This window comes from Carassius gibelio, chromosome A6 (genome assembly GCF_023724105.1).
Source record: "Carassius gibelio isolate Cgi1373 ecotype wild population from Czech Republic chromosome A6, carGib1.2-hapl.c, whole genome shotgun sequence".
In the NCBI taxonomy this organism is placed as follows: domain Eukaryota; kingdom Metazoa; phylum Chordata; class Actinopteri; order Cypriniformes; family Cyprinidae; genus Carassius; species Carassius gibelio.
In genome coordinates this window covers 29,887,068-29,898,932 of record NC_068376.1, presented here as the reverse complement: position 1 = coordinate 29,898,932, position 11,865 = coordinate 29,887,068, and the positions used below count along the sequence as shown (strand labels likewise).

Here is an 11,865-nt window from a genome sequence, read left to right as displayed (position 1 = left end):
AGCAAATGAAAAACACAAATATTGGAAGGTTAATACAGGTGTTCACAAACCCACTCTTCTTTTCTGAGGAAAGCCTTCGCTTGACCTGCTTTCCCAATTTAGTGCAATGATGACCACTTTTCTTTCTGTGAACATTGTTGCCATTTATTTTAAAAAGAATCTTTATACACATGAATTAGCCATGTTGACATGCTTCACCGGCAGGGCACGCGTGTAGTGAAGTGCACAACTCAACGCCATAAATGGGAGTCTTGGTCGATGTAAATCAAGAGTTGAGTTTTTATTCCTACAGCTTTAAATCAATATTACACAATTCTATAAAGCATATCGATCCCATAGCCTAACCACTACATGATAAAAAAAAAAACACAAACAAACACCCTTTATAAAAGCTTAACAGATTGATTTTAAAAAGTGAAACCAAACACCATAATTTTACCAATATTTACAAATCCCGTTAAATTACAACATAAATTAGAAAATATTTACATTTGGGGAAAGACACATGGAACATTTAACTTCTAGTCGTACGTAAAGGCATCAAAAAGGAGAACAATAAGGTCAACATGCACACACACACACACACCCATCCGATATTTGATGTTTGATTTGATCATGTTAACTTAATCAGAGGTCGTTTTAATGGAGATTTACGCCAAATACATCTCAAGCATTTCTTGTATAGTAAAATCCACTGATCGGTGGATAAATCTTTGTTTAGTAATCATGTGTTTCCAAGCACACAAAACTCGTCATTCGTGCCAATAACACTCCCACACTAAGAAGAACGATAACACTGTGCCCAATCAAGTCAAGTGTGGAACAGGTCTCAAACATAATCACATCCTTGGCAATCCATTAGGAGGTCAGCACCAAGGAGGAGGACAGGGAGAAACCAAACTTCCTCCTCCCAGATTGGTTGCAAAAGAAAATCCACATCAACTCTTGAAATGGTGTCTTTGGGAAACTCAACAACTTCCTCTTTGCAGTTCCCCTGTGAAAGACAACTTCCTGTACACTGTCTGACTCGTCGCAGGGTTCACCCAATAAAGAACAGTCTCGACTTAGGCTAAGCATTGAAATGTGTTTGAGTCTTTGTGGAGGAGAAAGTGCTGGAAGACCAAGACGTGAACCAAGAGGGCTTCGAGTTTAAGCGTAATCTCGTTGTGGGAAAACAAATCAGAACGGAAACAGAATCAACAACTACGACAACGATGAAGAGTCAGATCTGGTAAAAAGGTAATTCCACTACAAAAACGGTTATTGCATTCAAAACGGTCCAATCGGGTTTGACCTCAGCCTCACTTTCTGTGTTTGTCCATCTTGTCTACTTTGTTGGAGCCGTCGGAAGAAGCCTGCGAGGAGTCTCCGGTCGAACTCACGTACATTTTGTCCACCTGCTTGAGCGCCTCGTTGAGGTAGTTTTGCAGCGAGGTCATGGCCGCACAGATGGCCGGAGATCCGAAGCCGTGGGTGATGAGGCCGAAGTGAGTCAGGCAGCTTTGAATCCCTGGCTCCAGAATGGGAGCCGGCCTAGAGTTTCCCAGAGGAGATCGGTCCTGAGTCAGCAAGTCGGTGAACTCCTTACAGATTTGCCTGAAAGATTAGATGACCAGTTAAAGTATTAAACCATGAAGCAGAGATTTCAGAAGCCTGTTCTGCTTCGGTGGAGACACCCTCAGAAGCAGGGGGGGTTGTTTCCAGCCTTGATGCCTCCATCAAAATGGGCTTGGCCACCCTAACCTTAATGCTTCAAGAATTGGGATTCATGTGAAATGGGATAGTTACTCACTTGGCTGCCAAAAGCATGGTTTTGCGAGAGTTGATCTCATTGCGTTCCACGTGTGGTCGGCCAAGGTACTCCGCGATGGCCTTCGCGGGAAACTCTGTCTCACAGACGTACCCAAAATCTCTTGCCAGGTGTACGGCCTCACCTGCAGACAGGATGAGGTGAGAAACAGTTGACTCACGTAGCACCACAAAGATGAGTCACCGTCAGATCCATCGACTTGAAAATGACTCACAGAAAGACTAGTTTCCTCTCTAAACTAAGATGAGTTCAGATGAATAGACTCTCTCTTTTGTGGATTGCGGTGGTCACACTGCATATCTCTAATGAGCTTTTGTAGCTCAAGGGGTCTAATGGTCCCCTAGACCCAACAGGCTCTTATTGATAGACTAGCACATTATTCACAGTAGTCGTCTTTAAGGTCAGTCGCTCCTCTTGGCTAGCGAACATGTGATAACAAGCCCTAATTCAGCTTTGAAGGTCTGTAAATAACTACGCCTTCTAGTCACGCTCCTGCTTCAGACCCATGTTCCCATTAGTGGTGAGAATGGTGACATTAAAAGAGAAAGCTAAAAGTATCCTGCATCGCTCCTGGTGCTAGTTAACTCGTGATCTTAGCGCTGATGTCTCTGTGACTCATTGGTTAGCTATTCTCATGCGAAAAGGTGGACATGAAATGTCAAGAATTTAAAGATTGCCAATTAATCAGTAGAGCTAAAATTTACAGCCCTTGCATGTGATCGCAAAGTATTTTGGTTTTGTATTGAGCTACTAATAGTTTACTAGATGCTCCATTAAAATTTAGACACTAGACTTTTGACAGAAAAGATCGAGATCAGGACATTCGAACCTCAAAAAAATCAAGCCAAAGAATTTGTTCAGCATTTTGCACAGCGAGAATCAATTAAACGTTCTGTATTGTTGCAGGTCATTCAAACCAATTTAGACCGATTTAATGCAATTTAAGACTAGAAGATTTTTCAAATCTGAACATATTGCATCATACACTGTGATTTTCTGTCAATTCATAGTGCTTTTCAGCATGTAACATTGACTTGTTCAGACTACAAATTGGGGCAAAAGTCGTTTTGTGTTTCCAGCTTTTAACATCCACTTTTCAGTGTAGAACTTAACGACATCCTCCAAAGATTCTGTTGTTGAAATTCCTGAAATACGCTAAAACTCTGCCATCTGGCTGGTTTTACAGTAACAATAGTGGAAATTTGACTGACATAAGGTGCTTACCTTCCACCAACGCAGTTAGTAAGGTGACGTTAGCTGCCTTTCTGCGACCCGCCGGCAAATTCAGCCCAATTTTATCCAGTTTTTCCCTCAAGGATCGGCCGCCGTTCTTTGACTTTGCCCTTTAGAATAAAATTGACAGTGAGTGTCTTTAGTGACCTTGTGCTAAACTTACCAATGCAAGGTTAGAAACTGTGTAACTGTCATATTTTCAGACAAGATTTTTTACGTTTCCTAGAAAACCCAGATGGACTTGAACGGTTTTTTTTTCCACTTTTCCAAATCTTTAAACATTTAGCATGACCACATTTTAAAGAAAACTAAATTTTTTACAGAAAATCTCCAACTAATTCCAACAACATGTTCGGATAGAACAGCAGTAACCAGGATAGCAGAGTTAAACAAAGGCTTAATTATTGCAGGTGAAACACATGGATTTTATTTGACTTGACTTGTTTGTATTATATGACTTAGAGGCCAATATGGAAAAAAGGTTTTGGGCCCAGATTCAAAAGGATAAACAGGCTCGTGAAATAAAGTGATGTCACAGCTCAAGTGTTCTAAAAATCCCCACTTGCTGTTTGGGCCTCGGTGATATGCATGACTAGAGCTGTGGCCTGGCATCACCCTTCACATGTGGGGTGAGGGATTGTTAGCAGGAGGCATGAGTAAGTGCCCTCTTTTCCCGCCCGACACCTCCCCCTCCCAACGCCCCGTGTTATATGACCTACTTAACGAATATCAGCATTTTGCATCAGACACATGGGGAAAGAAAAATATTCCCACTAATAAGGGGCAATGAGATTAGATTGTGTGTCTGGTGACAACCTCCCAACATTGCACATGCCGGCATATGGGGTCAAAGGGTCAAATGAAATTAAAATCAGCTACATCTTATCAATACGCACACAAATGGAACTTGATGGTACCAAACATGAACCTGCAAAGATTGATAAACACACACATTTTGTTTCCACTGACTGGTAAATGCATGGGGGGAATCTCACAAAAACATGCAGGTTACATTTCAACCAAAAATCAAGATTTTTACATTTAGCTAAAATAAAAAATAAGCTTTTTTAGTTTTTTTAAGACCGTTCAGATTTGTAGCATTTTGGCATAGTGATTTTATTATTAAAACAATTCACTTGTGCAAACATTTTTTTTTTCAGTGTATAACAGTAAAATGTCTAATAAAGCCATTATTTTTTATTAAAATCAGCATAAATTAAAAACTCATAATATATAAATATTTTATCAATCTATGTTTAATTTCACATTATTTTTGTTCATTATGGCAATATAAATTCAAAATAGGGTTTAAAGTTGCCTTTAGAGTTGGGGTGGATTAAGACATCTGCATGTTGAATGGTTTCATGATTTACATCCACCAACCTCTAAAAAGTCTTACGTGCAAATAATTAATAGAAGACTTTTCTACTTTGAATGTGCAGTAACTGCTCACCTGCGTAATACTCCTCCGAGCAGGGATGCGTTTAGACACTCCGGCGGAGACAAGCGCCTCTGAACTTCTGCCACAGTTACTTTGTACTTAGAAGTGGAGCTGAGAAGAGAGAGTCGACCAGGGACCGAACAGAAGACCTCGGTGGGATTTGACACCATTCCCAGCAGCTGCTCTTTCTGAAAGGAGATCCCAAACGGACTTCCCTTCGGCAGGGACACCGGACCTGGACCTGGAGATGAGAAATATCTCGGTCAGCCAAACAGCTCCAGGTATACAGGTGAGAAAGAAACGGTATGTTAGGAACGTTATAAAATAATTGTGTTTATCAGTTCGGATCAAGGGGTTCAGATTTTGTTTTAAAAAAAGAGTGAATATTATCTATACAAAGTGGAAGCTGAGATGGTATGGATGAAAACCGATTAAATTCAAGCCAAACGCGACAGAACGGGACACAGCAGTCCTCCGTGATATAATCACGTCGACTAAAATATTGGCATAGACATTAATTCAGCAAGTCACTTTGGTGACTCAAAAGAAAATCTAAATTACTGACTGGCTATCTGTCATTCAACTCCTGACCACAACATAATACAGACGCAGCAAACAAATACATCTAATTACACTGCAGGAAATGGTAAAGACCACCAAACAATATCAAAAATATAGACTCTCGAATTTTTTGTTTAGTTTTTTGATGCCAAACATATTGCATTCAGATGTGATCTTTTGTGTATCTTCAACTCTTCTCCTCAACTGTTAATTCATGTGACAGCTTTGAATAAAAAAAAATAATAACAATAATAAAAATTGCAAAACTAGAACTGGTGCAATGGTTCTTAACTGATGGGTTCCTGTTCTGATATTATACAATGTAACTACATTTTTTGATAGATAATTATCACAGCAAAATAAATAGGAATTAATAGAAACTTTAATGCTTTATGGCAAATGCTTTTTTATGATGGAAAGGTCATGGGGTCCAATTATACTCATGCATTTGTAACTTAGTAGAAGCTTGTCAAATTAAACAGATGTCAAAATGCATGCATTCAACCCCAAAAACCATGAACAAAACTAAACAAAGTAAAAGAAAATACTGTAATGCTACTCCGTCGCAAATGTAAAAACATTCTTGTTTACTTTTCCATGCTACACAGTTTTAGTACTGAATAGGGTTGATGTAACGTCCCGAAGGGTCCTAAAGAAAGCCTGTTGAGAACCACTAATACAGACCATTCATTTCAGCAACTAGTGATCACACAAAACAAACAGACGTTCAAAACTATCTTTCGGTTTTGCTTATTTAAGACGATTTCTTGTCACAGCATATGACTGAACAAAATAGCCCTGCATGTTTAAAAGCAGCCACACCCCAACTACGGTTGATTCTTGTCTCCTCGAGCGTGTTTGTGTGTGTATAGTGGGGCAGAATTGCATTTTGACAGTGCTGTTTCAAAAGACATAGGCCTAGGCCTCCTCTCTCTGAGCAAACACACCATTTTAAGGATTGCCCAACATCTACAACTTTGGCTAGTCTGCCATTTTGAGAGGAACCTCTGTTTCTCCATTCAAGCTGACAGAGAGGCAGAATGCTCCACGGATCAATGCTAGATTAGTTAAATGGACCACATGGCCAAAAGGATTAGCGATATATGTATTAACCAGCACCACCTCAACTCCGCCCACCTAAACCGTTGGCTCGGACAAGACGAAATCTGGAGGCTGACTTTGTTTTTTCCACATAAACAGCAAAGGTGCAAGATTTAGGATTTAACACGGCTTTAAGCAGAACAATTCCTTCTGGAGATTTGGATCGGTATACATTTATTAACACGAGTGCATTGCATAAGTTTAATGCAAAACGATTATTATTATAGAATTATAGTTGTATAACTGCAGAAGTTTTAATCAAAACACTTCACAAAATTACACAAGGTTGACAAATTTAGGAGAGTCCTGAAATAAAATATTGTTAAATTGTACCTTCGTTTAGGATCATTTCAAGTAAAAGGTGATTAAAAAGACACCTCCGAAATTAGACATTTGACTTACTCAACAAAAACTGAGTTTTATATGAACAAATCTCTTTCTACTCGAGTTTTTATAGCTCACTTTACTGCAGTTTTTTTTTTATCAATTCAGTATGACTATGAAGCTATAATTATAATCATTTTATTTGGATTATTATTAAATATATTAAACTAAAATATTTGTATAATGCTATTATATTGTGTGTGTGTAAAATTGCAATACTAATATTGACATCTTTCCCATATAAGTTTGAACCTAAAAACTATCCAAAGATACATTTATACTAGAAAAACAGAAATGCAACCAACCTTTTTTGATGACTGTGTGATCAGGAATTACAATACTGTGATCACCTTCATGCTGCAAGAAATAACCAGGAAATGCATCACTCTCCACTTAATTCCACATAAATAATTATGAAATCATTGATCATATCAGCTCACCTGTACATCATCCAATCCGTGGCCCATATCGTGCAAACCCATGTTATCACCTATGGAATCAATTCCATGCATGTGTGGAGGCAGAAGCTCCGGTCTCCTAAAACCATCCCGCCGCATCCCGGACGAGCCCCCTTCCAGGCCCAGAAGGGGACTGCCGAGTCCACTGCGGCCGTGGGACCCGATGGCCTCTTGACCTTGCCGTCCGGGCCATGACTGTTGCTGATTAGATGCTGCAGACTGGTGTATTGAGTTGATATGAAACGGGTCGCCCAGGTGAGAGTACGGGTCGTTAGATTGGGTGTACGGCAGAGGCTGGTAAGGGGGAGGGAAGTACGGCGGCTGGAAGTCCGAGCTGGCGGTGTGCGAGAGGGACGGTGGCGGGCTGTAGAGGTGCTGGCTCACCGCGGGAATGTGAGGTAAACGGGAGTTTCCATTGCTGCTGACATCATGTCTTTCCTGCTGAAATAGAGAGTGCATCACATTAAAACCACACTAAAATGAGTTTCTCTGAGTTTTCCCACATTCTGCTGAAATGAATACCTTTGGAGAAAAAGGATCTGACTAGTGCATGAGTATAAATGCTTACAATGCTTTTAATCTCACAGATAATTAACAATCCTTCAATCACAAATTTTTGCTAATTAAAAACTGAGCTTTGCATGTTCTTTAGTTTATCATGCAAAATTAAATGCAATCTCAAAAATCTTAGAATTAAATTAAAAAGATGCAGTGTTTGGCTTAAAGATTTATTTCTACCCGATTAAAGCCTTGAATGAACTTTCGTTCATTTAACCCTATACGTATTCAGTCACATCGAATGCATCTGGCCTGTTAATTTAAACGTTATCACATGCAACGCAATGTAAGGTTACCAAACCAAATATTTTTACAGTCATTTGTTCTCTTTCTAATTCAAAATCAACTGCTCGTCTTTTGAGTCTGTGTTCAGCTCTTGAGTGGACTGTATAGTGTGCATTCATGACTCCCATTGTCTGGCAAAGTTGCTTGGAGAGTTACTGTCACCAAAGACACATGCATGACAATGAACGACGGGCCATTTCTAGACAGCTTCATTCTCACTTACATTCATACTGAAAACCGATACGCGTTGGAATTTTGCGCTACCCCCCAAAAAAGCTAATTTATCATTATTAATAATAATATTTTAATCACATTGTAAAATAACTGCGTGTCAAATTAAATTGTGGGCTACTTATACTTTCATTATTGTTGTTATTACTATTATTGTTTTATTATAATTAGCTACTTTATTATTATTATTATTATTATTATTAACTTCTCAACTAAGTAAATTCCTTTTAAATTAACATTAAGTAAAATATTTTTCACATCTACTATTTAAACGAACGTGTTTTGGTGATCACATGCATTTATTTATTTTTTTCAAGATCAAATTTAAAATCTCTCTCTTTTTAAATAAATAAAGCCTAAAACATTAGATTATAGGTATGTTTCTTACTATAAGAACAAACCATCGTGCATTAACCTGCAAGAGTAGCTTATCTAGTTCACTTCCCAGAACTTACTTTTCATAATATTTGGAAATATAACAATGCAAATATCCATATTTTAAATTAAAAACAGACAGTTGCATGTGTTTAATTCTCTGATATCTGCCCTTCGACCAGACGTTTTCCTCTTACCTCGCAGTCATCTTCATACTTCACGTTATCTGCTAATTTCCACAACATTGTGTCTTTGTCGCGCGAGGATCTCAGATCAATCTCAGATGTGTGTATCTGTGCTGATGTTAGTTTGCGGTCTAGAAAATAATCCAGAGAGTCCGGCGCGCGCCGCGCACAACTCGAGCATCAACTCAGTGTTTGAAGGAGGAGAACGAAAGAAGAGAAACTCGTGCAGTTCGCGACACGAGACGAATGCGAGGGTTCCGGTCCAAACAGACTCCCTCTGACGGACAACAGAGCGGCTCAGTGTCGACTCACTGATTCTCTTTGGACTCTCACTACTATATTTGCATGTGGCAGCGGTGGGCGGTGACCTGCTGCGCGGTGGCTACGTCAGAGCGAAGGCCCCGCTGCTGATTGGCTACTGTCAGAAAGACAGACCAATCGCAGAACTGTCCGTCTGTTCAGAGGGCAAATTAATCCTGGACGAAAAGTCGCGATGTTTTGCCATTAACTGAAACAAACTCTACAAACAAAGCATTTTAATTAAAATGATATGTTATTTACTCAATTATAATAACAGATTGATGGAAGGATAAAACGGTAGACAAAACGATAAAACAGAAGAAGGATAGATAGATCGATAGATTTTGATTGACTGATTAATTGATTGATTGTAAAGTGGAGTGCAAATACCGAACAAACGAAAATATATTCATGTTACTTTTTTCCACTCAGTTTTTATGCTGATTATACACTTTGCAAAATAATAACGTTTTCAATGATGATTTTAGACCTTACAGACGACCGTACATTTTAATTTAATTGTGCTATTTTAATGTTCTCAATTTATAATAGAAAATCAATTTTTAAAAACGAAATATAATAGTAGGCTAATAATAATGATCATGGTAATGATAATAATAGTAATAATGATAGGTAAAAATTGTTAGCCTGAATACACTGTAAGTCGCTTTGGATAAAAGCGTCTGCTAAATGCATTTAAAAAAAAAAAACAGTAAATGCAAAATATTTTAAAGTGATAAATGTTTACATTAGAAATCTGAAAATCCGTAAGTAAAAAGATAGCAAGAGAGAAAAAAGAAAAACAAAAGGAAATCTTAAGACTCGGCTGTCTGTTAATGCATGTCAATTAAATGTATTTGTGGGTCAAATCGCCTGTGGCTCGAGCTGGACTGTGATAAATGAAGCGCACGAGCTGGTTTGATTACTCTGCAATCTGAATGAAGTTGCTGTCAGATCCTTCCACACACTCAGACTCTACTGTAACCCCGGGGGAGAAACTTCTGTTTATGTAACCTGCTGAAAGCACAAGCAAAACATCCACTCAGGGCAAAAGTAAAATGCACGAATGTGTGAATTGTCGCAGAGACAATAATTATTTGCATTTAGGCCTAACCTGGAGAGTCTGTTACATTCTCATTTTCAGTCCGTTGTACAAAACGGAATCAGGTCGAATAATTTAATATCTGCCTGATAAATCATCAATATGAGATCTTAATTGTGAGCAGTGACTGACTTTTTTCCGTGGTGTTTTATTTCGGCTCAAAACTCATCGCTGGAAATAAATACGAGATCTATTAATTTATTGAATTAAATTATTCTAATAATGTTAGTTAAAATAAATAATTTCAAGTTAACAATCCCTGATCATACAGGCTCATGATGCGCTGAAACAATAAGGCCTACAAAGTATGAAAAAAAAAAAAAATACAATTATAAATATAATGTGCATGCTATGTTTAATGATTTAACATCGTATTAGTGTCACTATAGGAAAACCAGAGATGGTTGTAACTCTCTTTGAGTTTAAATCTGTAGCCCCTCATAATTTCATGTTTTCTCGCATTTATGTTACAAACTGAGAAATGTACAACTTACTTTAAAGCCCAAAAAAGCGCTGTTGTTACAACATAACAGATACAGAATATGGCTTATAACATTAAGAGGAAAAAAAGGGGGACATGAGAAATCAAATCAGTTAAATTTGGTGCATTAATTATTTTATTAAACTGCTGTAGAATTAGTTAAACAACCCATTATTAACCACGACCACATTTAAGCAATTTAATTAATTATGCACGAATATATATATTTAAAGATCAACAGTTACATAAAACAGTAACAGGCTAACAATTACAAATGTGTTTGCGTGTATGTATAACATGTAGCAATACAAAAAAAAAAAAAAACTGGAACCATCATCGTCTGATCAGACAAGTTTCATCAAATTAAAGAAAATAATCTGATTAATAAAATTCGCGGTTTGCCATTTAACACTATTAACATCACCACAAATCAAATTATAACCAAGGACTAAAATGGGGATTATCATTATTATTTTCAACCCTGTAAATGCTTTATGATTTTTGCAGAGACTTGTGACCTCACGTGGTGCTGATTTCAGTAGCTAATTTCTAATTGGTTAAATTGTTGGGTGTTGAACTACTCCCAACATTTCTCTTCTAGTTCTGCAAATTTTACGGTGTGATAAAGCGCGTTTTTCCTCCATCAAGGCGTCTGCTAAATTCATTCATTCTAATAAAACTGCTATGCCTCACTGTTGAATGCTCAGATAGGAGTTAAGCTTCACACCTGAAGAAATAAAAGATCTGCAATTTGGAAATTACTTATTATTGTTTGTTGTTAATGGCTGTTGTACAGTTCATCTTGGCTTAACTATAGCAATAAAAATCGAATAAAACGTACCCGCCAGTCCAGCCTCTCCAGCATCGACATCTGCTTTAACTGTTCGGTTCCTCTGTGAAGCAGCGAATGTTCGCATCACGCGCTCCCGCCGCTCATACACCTGGATGCGCAGCGCAGAGAGCGCGCATGCGCGTACACTCAAAAACACCTGAACGGGGGCCGCAGCATTCCGATCGATGAGGATGATTAGTCATCACATCAGCTCTGTGGAGCAGCACGCGATTGCAACAGCACGCATTCAATTAAAGAAACGTCCAAATAGTCATTAATAACCAGGATGATCTAAAGAATTCACACACATTTAGACTTATCCAATAATTCATTTTCATTTAAGAGAGACTGTGCCTGCTCTTTCCATGTTTTCAATGACGGTGGAATATATTTAGTGACAGACCTACAGGAAAAAGGATCTGGGGGAAAAACGTAACAAAATCTGGGGGATTTAATTTCACATGCAATAGTTAAAATATTTTAAGTAAAACGTATTAGACAAAGCAAGTCTAATAAGAATGAACCTCC

The 11,865-nt window shown here is 38.2% G+C and overlaps 1 protein-coding gene across 4 annotated transcripts; it reads right to left on the bottom strand.

Annotated features, from left to right (window-relative positions):
* Positions 1–255: 255 nt before the first annotated feature.
* Positions 256–11,483, bottom strand: LOC128016037 (transcription factor AP-2 gamma-like). Of its 4 annotated transcripts, none has more exons than XM_052600356.1 (7): positions 11,347–11,483; positions 6,971–7,426; positions 6,836–6,887; positions 4,497–4,725; positions 3,035–3,153; positions 1,793–1,934; positions 256–1,596 (listed from the first exon to the last, which is right to left on the bottom strand). In XM_052600356.1, the coding sequence occupies exons 1-7, from the start codon at positions 11,374–11,376 to the stop codon at positions 1,302–1,304; spliced, it is 1,323 nt and encodes a 440-aa protein (XP_052456316.1). In that variant the 5' UTR covers positions 11,377–11,483; the 3' UTR covers positions 256–1,301. The 4 variants fall into 4 exon arrangements, with proteins under 4 accessions (XP_052456316.1, XP_052456315.1, XP_052456313.1 ...); XM_052600355.1 differs by having other exon boundaries at positions 6,971–7,429; positions 11,347–11,480; XM_052600353.1 differs by lacking the exon at positions 11,347–11,483 and adding an exon at positions 8,635–8,946 and having other exon boundaries at positions 6,971–7,429.
* Between the last annotated feature and the right edge of the window lie 382 nt (positions 11,484–11,865).

Bases quoted from the DNA above. Each gene is read 5' to 3' on its own strand.
- LOC128016037 (XM_052600353.1), bottom strand. From the start codon at position 8,682: ATGTTGTGGAAATTAGCAGATAACGTGAAGTATGAAGATGACTGCGAG. The intron at 7,430-8,634 runs GTAAGAGGAAAA...TCTCTATTTCAG, and splicing joins AGTATGAAGATGACTGCGAG to CAGGAAAGACATGATGTCAG. The intron at 6,888-6,970 runs GTGAGCTGATAT...TATTTCTTGCAG, and splicing joins ACGGATTGGATGATGTACAG to CATGAAGGTGATCACAGTAT.